Source organism: Mesoplodon mirus (assembly GCF_964341445.2).
Source record: "Mesoplodon mirus genome assembly, chromosome: 18".
NCBI lineage: Eukaryota > Metazoa > Chordata > Mammalia > Artiodactyla > Ziphiidae > Mesoplodon > Mesoplodon mirus.
Genome location: NC_138994.1, coordinates 17,337,225 through 17,356,015, shown reverse-complemented (window position 1 = coordinate 17,356,015; position 18,791 = coordinate 17,337,225). Strand labels below are relative to the sequence as shown.

General features: G+C 42.8%; 1 protein-coding gene across 1 annotated transcript in view; it reads right to left on the bottom strand.

The window, feature by feature from the left end:
- Positions 1-1,225: 1,225 nt before the first annotated feature.
- Positions 1,226-18,791, bottom strand: part of PRPSAP1 (phosphoribosyl pyrophosphate synthetase associated protein 1) — a 30,976-nt gene continuing 13,410 nt past the window's right edge. The window contains exons 4-10 of the mRNA XM_082605518.1: positions 13,672-13,844; positions 12,214-12,329; positions 11,692-11,747; positions 10,828-10,973; positions 3,881-3,951; positions 2,946-3,092; positions 1,226-1,973 (exon numbers count right to left, since the gene is read on the bottom strand). Coding sequence (XP_082461644.1) covers positions 1,815-1,973; positions 2,946-3,092; positions 3,881-3,951; positions 10,828-10,973; positions 11,692-11,747; positions 12,214-12,329; positions 13,672-13,844 — 868 coding nt within the window. The 3' untranslated portion in view covers positions 1,226-1,814. The remainder of the gene's footprint in view (positions 1,974-2,945; positions 3,093-3,880; positions 3,952-10,827; positions 10,974-11,691; positions 11,748-12,213; positions 12,330-13,671; positions 13,845-18,791) is intronic.

Below are 18,791 nucleotides of genomic sequence, written 5' to 3'. Positions count from 1 at the left end.
AAAAAAAAAAAAAAAGAAAATGTAAGGCCAGATCACAAAGTTGAAGTTGAAGCCTTAGGACTGAGCATCACCTGTACTGGAGCCTGTGGTGTGGTGTGTGGGCTTAACCGTTCTAAGTTCAGTGACTTTCTACTGAATGTGACTGCTACTACTACACTAGCTACGGCCAGAACATCAGCTCCCAAGCCCTCACGTTTTCCATTTTCATGTCCCTGAGACTTGCTATCATGCCAGGCACACACTAGGACTCACTAAATGCCAATGCAAAGGACTTATTAATCCCAGGAGATATATTCTCTTAAACGCTTTTGCTAAATAAGTACATTTAAAATCTCTTCTAGAGACACAGGAAAGAAAACATTAACCGCAGGTATAAATGAAATTTGGGGTTGAAAAGGACCTTAGCTTTCAATTCCTAACCTCCCCTTCCACAACCGATGACAGAGGGCCAGAAAGGACTGGTCATCTGACTGACTTCCAGGACAGAACCAGTCTCCTGAGTAACAGTCCACAGTTCTTCCTCTACAACCATGCTAATTATTTGATAATTAAATTCTTTTCTCAGAATTCCCCTACTTGGATTATTAACAAAAGGCTTTGTGTGCTTGAAAAAGCAAATGTGCTCAAGTCTTGATGGCGGGCTGGGACCTTTCCTAGTCATTGGGAAAGGGGGAAAAATGTCCAGGAAACTTCCCTGCAGAGAAATACAATTGTACAAATAAGCGAATTGCCCTTTATTATCTCTTAGGAGCTATGAGAACCAATGAGAGACTACAGTTCATTTCTGGGCAGACACTCCTCCTGCCTGTTTCATTCAGTCCTGACTTGGATCAGACTAAAAGGTATAAAAAGTCTACACTGCATTTGCGGCAAGGCCTGCCGGACAAATAAGGTGTCAACTAGAATCGTGATTATGTAATTTAAAATGGTGGCAGAAAGATCAAGTGCAGTCCTAAGTAATGCAACCAACCTAAGTGTCACCTGTCACACAGGGAAAAGTACAGTTATGTCTTTGTTTTTTTTTTTTAATTTAGGTTGAAAATATATTACTCAACAAGAATTTAACGTCACGGAATGTGAAGGGAAGGGAATGGAACCCGCAGAGGGAGACTTATGTCCAGGAGCCATGGACCTGGACCACCCCGCATTCAAGGCACCAGCTTCTGCAGAGTCTGGACAGAAGGCAGGAGAGTGGGCAGCTCTGCAATGTAGTGGAGACACTAGCAAGACAGAAAATTCTTTTATTTGCAATTTAAGAGCAACTCGGAGATCCAGAGTTAGGATGTGATTCTTTAATCTGATGTCCTCGCTAGGAGTTACACCACAAATTCTTCATTGTTCACTGGCGGCTGGCAAGGAGTTTCTCAAAGAAAAATATGATTCTTTGTAAAAGATGTGCATTAAGTTGACTGGCGAGAGGACAATTGGAATAGGTACAGTGCCGGGTGCTCAGCTTCCCTAACCAAGTTCAACATTAACACGGGCGTTTCCCTGCAGTGGAAACAACTGAATGAACGTTAGAGAGTTAGGACTTTATCTCCCTTTCACTCCCTTTCAATATCAACAAGATTTTCAGATTCTCTTCAGGAAGGTGTCTAACTTTTTTTTAAGGAACAGGATGCCGACAACAGACAGCTGAGGCCATGGACCCGTGATCTCTGTCTTCCCCTTGACCATCTTAATGCCTCCTACCCACCAAACTTGGCAAGAGAGACCATCTGCCTCCCTTGAAAGGAAATGCTGTGTACATAATTGATGGCACTGCTTTTCACATGTTTTCCTTGGGAGTTCCAGGGCCAAGGCAACCGGGAAAGCTAGTCGTCCACTGTGATGTTTCGGAAAAGGTACGCCATGGACTCCCCGTTGTGGATTCTCCGAATTGCTTCAGAAAGAATCAGACTGATGTCCACAGTCTTAATCTTGGGACACTGCAGCTTCTGGACCTCGTGAGGGACAGTATTCGTCACCACCACCTGGTCGTTGCAGTAATGGAAAAGAAACGCTGTTACTGATGTGTGCGGCCCAACGTGGTCACTCAGAAAAGTTTACCTAACGTGTGGTACCCACAGAGCAAGGCCCAAACTATAAAACCTTATTCCACTCAGTACAGTTTTTACAGACTAACCCGACTTTACACAGGGCAAAGGTTATATGATTCAAAACAGAAGCTGAGGAAGGTCATGTCTACGAATGCAGAAATGATAGGGTGAGCCCCAGCACTGCGGGAAACCTTCCTATTATCAAGGAAGAATTCAAGTCTTGAGAGAAACGCTACTATGGTATCAAATCATATTGAAATACAAATTATACTTAAGTACACAGAGCAAATCTTTATGAAAATAGACATATATTCCTAACTATACATCTGCCCCAACAGACCACTAGCCACCCAAAGCACAATCTCACAGTCCTCTCAAGAGGGAGTAAGCAATACTGACTGAGGGGGTTCCCTGGTGGCGCAGTGGTTAAGAATCCGCCTGCCAATGCAGGGGACATGGGTTCGAGCCCTGGTCTGGGAAGATGCCACATGCCGCGGAGCAACTCAGCCCACGCATCATGAGCCCACGAGCCACAGCTACTGAAGCCTGCGTGCCTAGAGCCCATGCTCCACAACAAAGAGAAGCCACGGCAATGAGAAGCCCGCGCGCAGCAACGGAAGAGCAGCCCCCGCTCACCGCAACTAGAGAAAGCCCATGCGCAGCAACGAAGACCCAATGCAGCCAAAAATTAATTAATTAAAATAAAATAAAATAAGAAAATTTCAAAAAAATAAAAAACTGAATGAGCCATTTAACTATTCACGGAAAACAGAGCAGCAAATTGTGACTCAACTTCCTTGAATGGGTCGTCCAGGACATCTACCTTACACAGAAACAATGGCTCTCTGCATATAAAGTAAAAAATTAAAGACTTCAAAAAAAAAAGAAAAAAAAGAGCAGACAGACCTCGTCGATGGAGGACTCCTCAATCAGACGGGGGGCCTCCGCAGACAGGATGCCATGAGTGGCCATGACGTAGATCTTATAAGCACCTCTCTCTTTCAGGATCTCCGCAGCAGCAACAAAACTTTCCACATCATCAATGATGTCATCCTGAGAAGAGACCAGTGTTAGTGCTAAGTTCCCTCCATCCCCATCTATAAACACACACCTCTCTGCACTTCGCTTCAGAGGATGTCTAACGGAAAATCAGAGCTATCTGCCTGGGTCAAAGACTGAACGTCCATTTGGAACTGCGTAGCCTTGTAACGTGCATGGCTGTCAGTGGAAAGAGCAGCAAAGCCTTACAGGCAGACGTGACATTTCGGCCTGAGTTCAGGAGGCTGCCAAGACTCCTTTCCCTGTTTCAAATTTCTGATGAATCCCACATAGCCAGTGTCTCATTTACTTTTTTCCAAGAGAAAGTTAACAGAAGGGAACAGAGAAATAAGGTGAGCCATTGTAAAGGGCCGATCCTCTGGCCCAGCAGAGGCGTTTAGAGCTGGGAGCACGTGTATCGTGTTAAAGTAACAAAGAACAAGACACACGTTCTTGTTAGTGAGAATGGAACAGCCCACCTTCAGCTCACTTCACTGCCCACGAGCTTAAGGTTGAGTAGGTCAGCTGGTTTGACAGGACACAGACCCCTTCAGACAAAGGCTATTTATGGAATCGAATTTACTTACAGGTACTACTATTGTGCTCGTTTTACACCTGTAGGTTATAATAGTCCCGGTTCATCTGTTTAAAAGTTTCTCCTAGTTGTCCTAGGGGAGCCTGGGTGAGAACGGCTAGATGGGTCCACTTAAATGCATCATCATCACTGGACACCAATCCTAAGGTGGACACCTACTAAGAGTCAGTAATGTCATCTCTGCACACGAAGGAAGACTGTGACCTACCACAATGATCGCAATGCGTCCTCCAACATCTCCGACTACCGTGATCGGTGGCTTCTCCTTGGCCATCATCACTAGCAAAGCAAAGCAAATCACAAGACCTCAGTTAGTCATGTATCACTAGGTAAATGCAGTCATCACAACGCCATTCCCTGGAAGCGGTGGCAGAGCCAGGGCGGACAATTAAAAAAATGTGCAGGTTCCCCTCAGTCAACCTGGGCTCTCTCAGAAGCAGGTTATCCGGAGCAGCACCGTCCAACAGCAGGGAAGGTGAGCCATAAAAGTAAGTTTACATTTTCTAGTACCCACATTAGAGAGCAAAAAGAAATAGGTGAAATTAATAGATTTTTATTTTACCCAATAGAGCCAATATATTATTGTTTTGATACATAATCTATATGCAAATTTATTAGAGATGTTTTACTTTTTTTTTTTCATACTAAGTCTTCGTATTTGGTGTGCATTCTCCACACGCAGCGATTCTCAGTTGGGACCAGCCATGTTTCAAGGGCTCAGCAGCCCCGTGTGCCTAAGAGCCAGGCCACGCTGGGCGGCGCAGGCCTCAAGTCAGGGGGGAGCAGGGCAAGAGAGATCTCACAGGCACAAAGAAGCAGCACCGCGATGCCACTCAAAACAGAAATATTCCACTTGTAAAGAAATGTAAATAAATGCCGCTCCGCAGAAGTAAACAGGGAAAGGCTGCCAGACTGCCAGATAAATAGCTGGCTTTACTTCATTTTCTTCCAAGGCGACCTTGCTGGGACAATGTGACCTTATTATCAGACAACTACACCACTGACATAATCGGTTTCCTGAAAGTTAGGAAGCTGAAGACAATAACCACAAGTCCATCATCTTTTCCTGATTTAACTGGTCCTTAAAGTAGAGGCTTCTTATCTCACTACAAAATTTATATGTGAAAACGGCCCATCAGTGTACAAAGCAAACTACAGGATGCAGAAGGGACATAGGAATTCACCCTGAAAAGGAGGTTAGTAAACTGAGGGGGGGGGGGAAATATTTCAGAAGAACAGGCAAAACATTCTACTTTTTTGGGAAAGCTTTTTTAAATTCTGAAATAGTTACTAAACTAGTAGTGGGGGAGTGGGAATAGAATAAATTCAGGGTAATTATATAGTTTAGTAATTATCAGCAAGCAATCCATTTTAGCTGACTCCTATCTACAAGCGCTGTAAACCTGGAAGAGCATGTCCCTTTGCGTATACTAGCAAATTAGCCGAGTTGAAATTCAGCACTATTTTACTGGCAAATTTCAGTAGACATTTCCTGATTTCCCATCCTGGAAACAAGGGCAATTTGTTAAATTTGGGCAGTCAAAAAGGCTCTGCGTATAAGTATCACCTAGAAGGGGGAGGAAATAAACCACCAACATCAGAAAAGCCTTCCTCAAATTCTGTCTTTAAATTAAACCATGTGGGTAGGTGGTTACATTGACCTACCCGCTTCTTAAAGAGATGTGGCCCCTTTCTTGACCACTTTTCTCTGTAAAAAAAAAGACTGGGCTTCCCTGGTGGCGCAGTGGTTGAGAATCTGCCTGCCAATGCAGGGAACACGGGTTCGAGCCCTGGTCCGGAAAGATCCCACATGCCGCGGAGCAACTAAGCCCGTGTGCCACAACTACTGAGCCTGCGCTCTAGAGCCCGTGAATCACAACTACTGAGCCCACGTGTCACAACTACTGAAGCCCACGCGCCTAGAGCCCGTGCTCCGCAATGAGAGAAGCCACTGCAATGAGAAGGCTGCGCACTGCAACGAAGAGTAGCCCCTGCTCACTGCAACTAGAGAAAGCCCACGTGCAGCAACGAAGACCCAACACAGCCAAAAATAAATAAATTAATTAAAAATAAATAATAATAATAATAATAATAACTCCTCATTTACAAAAATAAAAAAAGACTGAAAGCCAGTAACCCCCATCAGACATCAACAGAAATTCAGCTCTAGTTTGATGCATGTCACAGTATTCCTGTTGACTTTTCTGTAAGCCTACCTCTCCCCCAAAAACTTTTGTCAGTTTGAAATGAAAAACAGGCATGGCAAGGATCAAGGCTTAAAAAAAAAGGCTCAGTCCCCGCTCATAACTGCCTTTGGGATCGGCACAAACTAGATACATAATTTGGTGGCTACTAAAAAAGAGACAGACTTCATTATAGCATCAAGAGAATAGGACCTCACAGGCTTAAAAAAATGCCCCCAAATTTCTAAAAGCTTGCCCAGAAAATAAAATACTAATGATTCAAACTTTCCAGTAAAATATATGTACTGAAGGTCAAGAATAAAGGGTGCTAAAATTATTCTATGTTTAAGAGTCTGCTCTCTTTCTCCACTTTGTCAAACAAAACCCAGTATGTTTAAGAATAAAATGAACTGTGCGCCATTACTTGTGGCCAGAAATCACTGTTAAAACTACATCGACTTGGGCTTCCCTGGTGGCGCAGTGGTTGAGAGTCTGCCTGCAGGGGACACATGTTTGTGCCCTGGTTGGGGAAGATCCCACATGCTGCGGAGCGGCTGGGCCCGTGAGCCATGGCCGCTGAGCCTGCGCGTCCGGAGCCTGTGCTCCACAACAGGAGAGGCCACAACAGTAAGAGGCCCACGTACCGCAAAAAAAAAAAAAAAAAAAAAAAAAAAAAAAAACTACATAGACTTACTGCAGTAAAAATGTCAATTTAGCAAATGATTTCCAATGTTCTTATGAAGGAAGTAGGAAATTGTCTTTTGCATTTAAAATTAGCATTTTCCAGGTAAAATAGTGCTGCTTTTGCAACCATCCTTTAGATTACACACACACACACACACACACACACACACACACACACACACACACACACTTTTACTGTTTTGCCAGAATCTAAAAAACCTTCCTCTCCTAAAATAAAGAGTGAAAAGGGACTAAGGGGAAGTATTCATTCCTTATCCATTTTGATCTCGGTCTATTTCTAATTCAATGGAATGTCAAACTTTATCAACAGACTGATATTAAAAAGAGATATACGAAATAAAATAAGGTCGCCAGTAGAACTAGAACTGAAATGATTTCCAAGCTCATAATGCTATCTACATGCAAACAAGTCAAAACCTACATTTAACAAATGCTCAAGAGGAGCGGATGTTGGTTTTCACTTTAGTGCTGAAAGCCATACCTTCACTTATAAAATTAACAAGCCAGGAAAATCAAGGCAGAGCAGGTGACTCCCTCTCATTTTTGCATTCCAAGCTCTTAATGTCACCACTGTGGCAAACACAGAGCACTGTTCAGTGGAACCACTGACACACAATCCTTTCAAGTTCATTAGATTCCTTGCCATCAGGGAGGTATCAATTCTATCTTATAAAAGAGAAACATTTATACAACCTCACTTTTAATAAATTACTTTAAAAAAGGGCTTCTCAACCTTGGCACTATTGACATTCTGGGCTGGATAATTGTTCAGTAGCATCTGTGACCTCTACTCACTAGATGCCTATAGCACCCCATGCCCCCCGGCTGAGACAACCAAGAAATGTCTCCAGACACTGCCAAATATGCTCTGGGGAGCAAAAGCCCCCTCACGGAGAGCTACTGCTCTAAAACGATGGGTTCCAGGGACTTCCCTGGAGGTCCAGTGGTTAGGACTTCACGTGCCAATGCAGGGGGTGTGGGTTCAACCCCTGGTCAGGGAGCTAAGATCCCACATGCCTCCTGGCCAAAAAACCAAAACAGAAAACAGAAGCAATATTGTAACAAATTCAATAAAGACTTTAAAAATGGTCCACATCAAAAATACTTTAAAAAATTAAATTAAATTTAAAAATGGGTTCCAGGAAGATAACATAGTTCTTCTTTCTTAAAAATACACAGACTCCGAGAGTCTGCTTTCCTTTTTGTCCTTGTTCTAATGTCTTCATCTTCATTACTATTGAATAAACTATTACGACATACTAGAAGCAAAACTGATATATAAACATAAAGCATATTTAATTTGGAAGGTACTGAATACAATTACACATACAAGAAATAACATTTTTTTTCAGAATTCCCTTGGCTAAATCTATAAAAGGGGATCACAGAAAATGATCCTATGGAGACTTCCCTGGTGGTCCAGTGGTTAGGACTCAGCACTTCCACTGCAGGGGGCACAGGTTCAATCACTGGTCGGGGAACTAAGATCCCAAATGCCTCAGCCAAAAAAAAAAAAAAAATTAAAAAAAAATTAAAATTAAAGAAAAAGAAAACAATCCTATGGCAATTATAAAAGTTGTAATGTAAACATACCAACCATCTATGAAGGAATGACAACACAGTTACAATAAGTAATAAGGCAACATTCTCAGAAGAGAATCTCACCATATAAAATATTGTGGCAATTTGGCAATATCTGTCAACTTAACTTCTGACCCAATAATCTGATTTCTTGGTCTTTATCCTGTAAATACATTTGGTCACTTATGAAAGAATGTAAGTCGAGGTTAATCACAGGCAATGACATACAGTGACTGAGTGTGTCCACTCTGGAGCCCAAATCTTGGTTTCTAAATACTACTTCCCACTGAAGGAACTGGGGCTCCGTGGAGAAATGGCTGATCCCAGGGCTAAGAAAGTACGAGATGAACATGGAACATCTAGTTGTACCAGGAAGTAACAAGGAAGAGTCAACACACAATAGGGACACGTCCAAAGAACATGGGAGGCAGCCTGAAGGAGTCCTCTCTGGCCAAGTATGAGACAGTTTGAGCATTAACACAAGTAGTAGCAATGGACTATAACGTGCTGAATAAACCAAGATTCCACGAATCCACACTGATATAAATGACTGAACGGACAGGGAAGAAGGGGAATTAGAAAAACCTCCATTTGACAAAAATCATAGTAATAAGTGATTCAACCCAATATGAGGAAAGAAACAAGCCCCAACGAAAGGGTATTCTACAGATAACTGGCCTGCACTCTTCAGAAGTATCAAGGTCACTGGAGACAAAGAACAGAGGAGTCACTCCTGATTAACTGAGACCAAAGAGAAATGACAACTGGTGCGACGTGTGATCTTACACTGGGCCCTGGGCCCCAAAAAACTGTTTTCTTTTCCTCTGAAGGACATTGGTGGGACAGCTGGTAAAATGTGGATAAGGTCTGCAGATTAGATAACAGTATCGTAACAAGGTGATTTTCCTGAGTCTGATAATCATACGTGGTTATATTAGACAGTCTCTGTTTTTAGGAAATATACACAAGTATTTAGCAATAAAGGGGCATTATGTCTGCAACTCACTCTCAATGGTTCAGAAAAAAAAAAAGGCATATATAAATGTTCAATTTGGGGGCTCTGAGTGAAGAGTAGACAGGAATTTTGTATTATTCTTTCACCTTTTCTCTAAGTCTGCAGTTAGTTCAAAATAAAAAGCTAAAAAAAACCAAAGTAGTGTGGATTCTGCCATCAGCAGCTACATTCCAAACCCTGGCGCCACCAGCCCCGGCCGTGTGTCTCGGTTTCCTCACTGGCAGAATGAGGGATCACAAGAGCACCTATGCGTACTATTGTGCAAGGACCAAATTCGAAGATCTACTAAGGGGCTTAGAACGGCTCTTGGCATATAATAAGGACTCAACAGATGTTTATTTATTTTATTTTATTTTAAAATTTATTATTATTTTTTTATTTTTATTTTTGGCTTGTGGGATCTTAGTTCCCCGACGAGGGATCAGACCTAGGTCCACAGAAGTGAGAGCACCGAGTCCTAACCACTGGACCGCCAGGGAATTCCCAACAGACGTTTATTACTATTGGAGCCTTGTTTTTTATACCCAAAGGTTGGGAAAAAAAAATAAGTGCATCAACAGGGGACTGGTTAAATAAATTATGGCATATCCATAAAACAGTATACTATGAAACTGTAAAGACAGAAATCTGTATGGACTGAGAACGAGCTACTGAATGAAAAAAGCAAGGGGCAGAACGATGTATAACATACAACTAACTGTTTGCGTGAAAATGAGGGAATTTGCTTGTATTTGCATAAAAGCTCTAAATGGATACACAAGAAACCAACCACACTGGAGATCAGAGTAGCTGCAGGAGAGGGGGGAGGTGGGTGGGTGGAAAGGTTTTTCACCATAAAGGATTTTATACTTTTTGAATTTTGAAATATGTGAATGTATTCCCTACTCAAGAACTTTAATTATGAAAATCTCAAAAAAAAATGCTGTGACACTAAAAATTTAAAGAGTATATTACTTGTTTCTCTTATAATAAAAACCTCCAAAGTTGAAAACAGAGCAGTGGAAATTTTATAGAATGGGGAAAAAAAAATTGTAATGTTTATACCTTAGACAGGAGCCTGTCTGAAATAAACTGTCTGCGGTGTAACCATGCTAATATTTTCCCAGCATATTAGTCTGTATCTTTCTGAGGCATGGCAAGTAGATACAGATTTTAAAAAGAAATACTCTTCTTCCTCTAAAACCCATGATATATCTTCCAGCATAGAATGCTTGTTATTGTCACTCAAAAGTCCACTGAAGTAAATAGCTTCCACTCTATTGGATTAAAATAAATTAGTCAGGCATCAGGTCAAAGGGCTACATCACTAAATTAAGTGCTAAAGTTATCTGATCACCAAAGCCTGATATGTGATCAATGGTTGCTATCATCCATCTTACCAAAATATAAAAGCTTAAGATTTCACACCACTACACATACAACATTTTTACTAAAGCTAAAATTATTTCACTCTCTGAACGCCAAGTGCTGCCCAGATTAGCTCAATTGTCCTTACCTAGTCTACAAAAGTGTGTAACCAAATCTTTGACAAAAGGCAAAATCAACATAATACCATTCAATTATTTAAAAATACCACAACAGCATCTACATAGGAATTAACTCCTAGGCATTCATACTATTCAAAACTTTCTTCCATTTACAAATAGAATAAAACCACAGAGCTGATCTTACATGGCAATTCCAGCCCAGGGTGGACAGTCGCGTTCTTGACCATCGGGGGAGAATGACGGCCGTCATCCATGTCCAGCTCTGCACACTGAGCCTCCCCGTGGATCACAGCTAAACCCAGGCGCAGCCTCTCTGCGTACGACTGGGCCCTAAGAGGAAGATAACGGGAAAGGGTGAGGTTCATGGGAAGGAAAACCCAAACGCTGCTTTTTCATCATTTTGTTAACCACGGAATGAAAATATCATTCAACCTTTTATGGATATGCAAAGGAATTACTTCTACAAATCAGGAAGTGCGGCCCAGGCCGGAATGTAAATACCTCAAGAGGCCACTCGAAATGGGATGTGGGCTGGTATCTGATTCTAGATCATTTTGGTTCTACCCTTTGTCCAACAGTGTCACACTCATCTTCAGGGTTTTTTTGTTTGTTTTGTTTTTTTCCCCTATTTTTTGGCTGCACCTCAAGGCATGCTGGATCTTAGTTCCCCAACCAGGAATCGAACCCGTGCCCCCTGCAGTGGAAGCACGGTGTCTTAAAACCACTGGACCGCCATGGAAGTCCCTCATCTTCAGAAGAACTCTGTTCAAAAAGGTCTCAAAAACCACTGTCTCAAAGGCGCTCACAGTCTTCCTGTTTTCCTTTTCCTGAGAACTTGAAGGAAGAGCTTCATTTTCTCCCAGGGGAAAAATGAGTAACTCCGAGAAATGCTCGTGTTGTTTGGAAACTAGAGGTAAGGCTGTGGTTTGGGGCATGACAATGATTTGGGGGAGAGCTGGAGCTGATGAGTTTTCACAAGCCGTATTAAGACAGACCTCGGATTCTGAAACACCCAAAAGGGATGTGTATAAATGTCTGGCTTATTTACCTTTTTGCAGCATCAGGAGACTTAGCTACGATGACTGCATTTCTATAATTTGGAATCTAGATTTGGAGGAAAAATAAGAAAATACTGAAAAGGTATCAAAAAAATAACACCTGGGTGCTGGCAATACATTTTTTTCCTCTTATAACAATGATCCATACTAGCAAACAAACAAGCTAGAATTTCATTCACTCATTTTAACATTTTTTAACCCTTATCAATTAGCACCATTGCCAAAGTCTGCTACATCAAGAAGATAAAAATAATTAATTCCTAAAACCTTCATTTTAGAAAATATAAGCAAATTGCTAAAGATACTTAGAAGGAAATCCATTTTTAATTTCTTTAAAAAATACTATCCTCTGTGCCTAAATGCTGACCTTATCTGACTGCCTCAGGCATTAAGACTTAAGGGAAAGATCATTTGATCATTGGATGTGCCTTTCAATATTGAAATCTGGTACCAGAGAAGAACTACATAGGGTCTCTTTTGAGGACAATGGGGTATTTGCTGATGCTCCTCACTTCTTCCTGGATATACTGAAGCAGGAAAGGTGAGGCTCTAAGGTTGTCCACAGGAAAGCTGAAAAAGCCTTGTATTTCCTTTTGATGAAGATCCATAGTGATAATGTGAGTTAAACCTGAAATTTTAAAACAAAAAATTACAAAGTTCACCCCTACAAGTTAACGGCTACAGTGGACACAAACTAGAAGCCCAATGCCTCTTTCCTAATGGAAGACTGAAGGCAGGGGGGTGCTGGGAACAAGCATGTTTGTTATAGACCTTATTTGCAATCTTAACAAAACGTAATGAGCTAAAGACAATGTTAAGCCTAAAGTAAAGGAGCCTATGACCTACCACATGGACTAAAACACTAAAACTAAAAAACAGCACTCTCCTCTACTATAATCATCGGCTTAGGCCTGAACACTGGGAAAAGAAAAATCAGGTAGAAGCAAAAATATAAACATGGAATTAAATACTGGAGCAAAAATAGATGTAAAAAATAGGCCCTGATTAAAGAATTTAGGAAGAAATGTTAAAGGACTGTGGATTAAGGCAGAAGAAATAGGAAAGCAAAAGCCAAGTTATATATATACTAGAAGGAAAGAAATCCACAAACACAATGATAAGACACTGAAGAGTTTGGAAACATGTGTATATGTCCGAAGAGAATGGGTCAAGTACAGAAAAACAATGAAAACATACTCTTATAATCAACAGTGCTAAGCAAAAAAAAGGTACACATATAAATACATGGCAAATGGCCAAAGTCACTGAAAAATTTCCAGGGCGAAGAAGCAGAATTATTTGTTCTTTCCAAAAACATTACACATTTTTATAGAGAATGGAATTCAAATGTGTTTCTCAGGACTCAGATATATATTTGAGTTTTTAAATAAACATGCGGCAAATAAAATCCCATTAATTGTAAAGGGCTATTACATTTGATTTAGAGGCCATAAAGTACGTCACCACTACACAAACACACAATGAAAATGATCTGCTGTACAGAGACAATCGGGGAGGGGGAAAAAAAAGAGTATATAAGCTGAAGAAGTAGTAAAGGAAAAATCCAGTTTTACTATTATGTACATCAATAGAATTTAGCTAAGGTTTAAATAAATCTAGACTTGAAACTCAAAAGATCACATCCGAATGCCAAGACCGCCAGCTGAAGTTTCGATGATAAGATGAAATGGAAAAGAAGGTGGAATGCGGAAAAAGTCCAAGATGAGAGAAGTAAGCCCTGAAGCAGACAAGGTCACTCTGAAGGAGGACAAAGAGAACAGAAAAAGAATTGACACCTAAGCTCACTTATCCCTAAGCAGAACTCTGCAAACGGAAGCAAGCCTAAGTAGCTACTGAACAACACTCAGAGAAAACAGGTCCCCAACCAGCTACCTGCGGTATGGACTAATCTGGCACAGGGGACAGTCCCAAGCAACGGCACGGGGTCCCGGGGTGATGGCCACACTCACCGGCTTTCGCCAGCATGGACGCCAGGAGCTTGCATACGATGGAGCCCCTCTTCCTCATCTTGCTCTGCTTGCTGTAGGGGAAGTAGGGGATGACGCCGATAATATTCCTGGCACACGCGGTCTTCAGTGCATAAGCCATGATCAGTAACTCCATCACGGCTGTATTCACGTCTCTGAAACAGAAGAGATTTGCACTTTTGGATTAATTTCATTTATTAACTCCTGGCAAAGATCTCAACCTCAGGGCTTCCCTGGTGGCGCAGTGGTTGAGAGTCCGCCTGCCGATGCAGGGGACACGGGTTTGTGCCCCGGTCCGGGAGGATCCCACATGCCGCGGAGCGGCTGGGCCCGTGAGCCATGGCCTCTGAGCCTGCGCATCCGGAGCCTGTGCTCCGCAACGGGAGAGGCCACAACAGTGAGAGGCTCGCGTACCGCAAAAAAAAAAAAAAGATCTCAACCTCAGCAATCTGACCTGGGCTGCCAAGAATGACGTTACGTGGATCATCACGCTAGCTTATGACGGCACTTCCTGAATAGAGGAGAAAGCTTATTAACTCCTCTTTATAGCTGTCTGAGTTCCAGTTTTCATGTGAGGTTATTTAAATTCACACAAGGTCATCCACTTTCACCTTTGCCTGGATCTTCTGTCAGTGACACGGTCACCAGAGCGGCAGGTGAAGCAGGCAGTGACTGCTGACGACCAGAGTGAACCCACACCTGCTGGCACCATCCCCGGGACCTGAACTCGGGCCAGAGTGCTAGCACCTTGTTTTCCTGGGAACACCAAGGGAAACCCACCCGCCCTTGTATTTAGCTGCAGTAACCATAAAGAATTTGGTCTCTTTTTTTTTCTTTTGGGAGTGGGGAGAAGGGGGAGGGGTGGGGAGATTTTGGAACTTAATTTCCAAATACCTCCCCCATCCCTTCTTTCCTTGAGATACACAGATTCCTAACAAAGATTACCCAGATAGACAAGAAAATATGAATCTGAAAGGTATTCAAAGGTAAGGCTATTTCCAAATTTTAACGAATGCTGACTGCTAACCCTTTGCCAAGGCTGATCAAGCAAAAGGTGGGGACTTGCTTGGTGGTGCAGTGGTTGAGAATCCGCCTGCCAATGCAGGGGGCACGGGTTCGAGCCCTGGTCCGTGAAGATCCCACATGCCGTGGAACAACTAAGCCCATGTGCTACCACTACTGAGCCTGTGCTCTACAGCCCGTGAGCCACAACTATGAAGCCTGAGTGCCACAACTACTGAAGCCCGTGCGCCTAGATCCCATGCTCCGCAACAGAGAAGCCACTGCAATGAGAAGCCCGTGCACTGCAATGAAGAGTAGCCCCCGCTCACCGCAACTAGAGAAAGCCCGCGCGCAGCAATGAAGACCCAATGCAGCCAAAAATAAAATAAATAAATTTACTAAAAAAAAAAAAAAAAAAGCATAAGGTGGCCTCTGCCCTTAAAGTTAAGGGCCTTGAAATCCTTCCGGATGACCTTCCAAAGCTCTACCCTCTCTCTCTAGCCTCCTCCTACTCCTCTTTGGATTATCCAAGTGTCTTCAAACAGCCTCTCTTTTGCATCAGGAGTGTATCTCCCTTGCCTTCCCCAGATAAAGAAGATCATTTGTCACGTCCTAGTCCCCACCCAAGTGAGGAATAGGCTCTTCAGATTATACAGTTTCTGAATTATCTGATCTGCAGCAAAATGGAAAGCCTGCCATCAACATAGCAGAGACTTAATAAATGCTTGTTGAATAAGTGGTGGAATGAAATACTCATCATGAAATGCTTTTTAGCTCGAAGGACAGTCAGGCCATTTTCTCCCAGTCTCTTCCAGTTTATGTTTACACCTGTGCCCCTGGAGTGAGCGATGCAAAGACATCCTTTCACTCTGACAATGTTTTCCACACCCACGTTCAACTGGTGGAACTTCCAACCTCTCCTTTGTAGTTTCGATTTTTCACAACTATTTCAAGATTCTGTCAAAAGTTTCTATGTTTGTTTCTCCCACGGGGTAGGCAGAGTTGATTCTGGGCTCAACTTCAAGATGCAGTTGTCAACCTAGACATGCCTTTTGCATTGCTGACAGGTGACGTTACTTTCCAGCTGCCATTTCCTTCCTCTGAAATAAAGTGGTACATTCTTCTCCCTCGTGCTCCCAAATTAATAATGCCCCAAGTCTGCCATCAAAAGGTCAGAGGACACACGACCTTTTGGTATAATCAGGACAAAACACTTATCAAGGGCTTCCCTGGTGGCACAGTGGTTAAGAATCCACCTGCCATTGCAGGGGACACGGGTTCGAGCCCTGGTCCAGGAAGATCCCACATGCCGCGGAGCAACTAAGCCAGTGAGCCACAACTACTGAGCCTGTACTCTAGAGCCCGCGAGCCACAGCTACTGAGTCCGCGAGCCTAGAGCCCGTGCCCTGCAACAAGAGAAGCCACTGCAATGAGAAGCCCACGCACCACAACCTAGAGTAGCCCCTGCTTGCTGTATCTAGAGAAAGCGTGTGCGCAGTGACGAAAACCCAACACAGCCAAAAATAAAAATAAATAAAATAAATTTTAAAAAATAAATAAATAAAACACTTATCAAACACCTCCAAGGTACTTAGGAATTCATAATATTTGGTCGATTTTCAGCACTTTTCAACAGTTTTCATCCTGGGTCATCAATTCAACAAATATTTATTGAGCACCTTGCACCAGGCACTGTGTTAGGTGTGTCAGGTGGGGAGATAACAGGGTAAGCAAGGCTGACCTCATGTGGGGGAAGGCCAGAAACCCGCCCCGGGATCACCCTTGTAATCATCTGTCCCAAGGAGCACAGCTAACTCACCTAAGAATGTTCCCCTTCCCAAACACTTATCCTTCATTCCAGAGGGGAGAGCTTCCCTTCCCACACGGATCATCTACACTGATGCCTTGTGGGCTCTGCTGGTTGAGCTGGAAGCCTGCACAGTACTCAGAGGACAGAATATAGGTAACTCAGGAGTCCATATCTAAACAACAGGCATCATATACACCGTAGCAAAGGCCTCTTCCATATATAGACTGCTTGTCAACGTTAGAAATAAAATTAGAGCTTTCTTAACCTTCCACTTGTGTGATGCAATGTGTGGCATTATAAAAGCTCCACTGGACCTGGTGGTTTCTTACACCAGATCCCAATGCCAACAATAACTGTTGAAGTTAATTAAACAGATCCTGGAAGAGTATCTATCTGGGTCATGGGTTTCTAGCTGGCTTTGTGATAGCATTTATAAGACACAACCACACAACACGAGGTTTGGATAGCACACAAGGGAAGGCCAGATGGTAAGACATTAATGTAACAACAGGAACAGTTTTGGAGGAGCCTTGATTTCAGAGTAACTTTCTTTCCGCTAATTACTAATTTTTCTCCTGAGGTTTTTATTTTTTACTTTTTCCTCTTCCTAATGCCCTGTGCCAAGGGAGTCAACATTCTCTAGCCCGAGGCTAAGGAAAGCCTCCCCCGCCCCACCCCTTATTGGTCAGGAAGGGAAGGCAACAAAAGGGCCTTTGTCACAACGGCTTTACCCATTCACTGAGGGACACTGGACAAATTGGATACCAAGCAGTTATTTTGTGGGCTAGCAGGGCGAAGAGAAATTGGCTGGCGGCCTCTGCTTTGTTTATCTGTTCCCTAAGACTGTTCCAAGTACATCCTGGCTAGTGCCTGTAGTCTTTGTATCTAAGTAGGACAATCTTAACTGTTTACCAACTATTTTTCTCTGCCCTAAGACTATCACATCTTATATTAAACTCAGCCCTGACTGCTCTCTCATTTTCGATAGACAAAAATGAGAGTTAAAGAAACAGACATGGTCTATACCTATCAATTAAAATTGCAAAGACAGACCAACACCACAGATGCAAGTACTGAGAACAGGTCATGGAGTACGATTTACCCCGTCCCCACCTCCAACAATGAATCCCCTGCAGCAAATAAGCTGTAATGTTCTTTTAATGCCTCTTCTTATGTTACATCACCATACTAGAACTTGTAACATAAACATGAAAATTGTCCTCCAAAAAAACACTTTGTAAGCTTCATATCTATTTTACTTAGTTCCAATGCTCAGTACATTTTGAAACTCCTTGAGTACCACCCTGTGATATTGTGATTTATAATAAGAAATATGTATTTGGTTCCCATTTCGGGCACCAAGCTCCCTTCTAAAACCTTTGGAATTTCCTAAGCCTCGAGAGGAATAAAGGTGTCTTTAGTTATGTGAAGGGGGAGACTTTGGGACTGCACCTAAAGGAGGGGACTGGTTGCCAGGGAGACAAACCACGTGATTAGAGGGGTTGAACTTTCAGTCCCATCCCCATGACCTCTGGAGGTTGAAACAATCGCCTAAGGCTAACGATATCATCAATCATACCTATGTAATGAAGCCTCAGTAAAAAGCCAAATGGGGGTGGGGGGGGGTTCAGAGAGCTTCCAGGTTGGAGACCGTGTAGAGACTGGGGAGAGTGGCGTGAGAGCTCCATCCCTTCCTGCATACCTTGCCCTACACATCGCCTGCATTCGGTCCTTCCTGAGATACAACCAGAAGGTGAATGCCGAAGAAATTCTGAACAACGGCAGCACCAGAAAAAGGTCTATATTATATCTCAGGACATCGGCTCTAAAGGCGACTGAACTCATTTCAATGTCTAAGCTTTGTTCTGTTTGTCTAAAATCAGCCTTAGTACTTTAGGTAACATCCTCTCCTCCTCAATAGAAAAATCTGTAAGATACACTCCTTCGCCTTGTGCACAGGGATGTTCCCTGCCATTCCAGTAAACAAAGGATGCTGCCTGCCATCCCAATTCAACCAGGATCAAGCCACTTGCCACTGCAGTTGTCCACTGAAGGCAAGCCCCGAGGGGAATTCGGGATGGAGGAGAATAAGCAGCATTGTGTGCTTTGGATACCTGCCCTAGATAGAAAGATGCCTATCTAAGGAATAATTTCAGTGACCCCAGATCCTTGCATCTAAAATCATTAACTTGAGATGTCTGTTCTTTGTGATCAGCGGTAATCTTGTGATGTTCCAGTACATGGTTTTTTTCCAGCAAAAACCTCATATACATCCTGGCTCCTCCCTTAC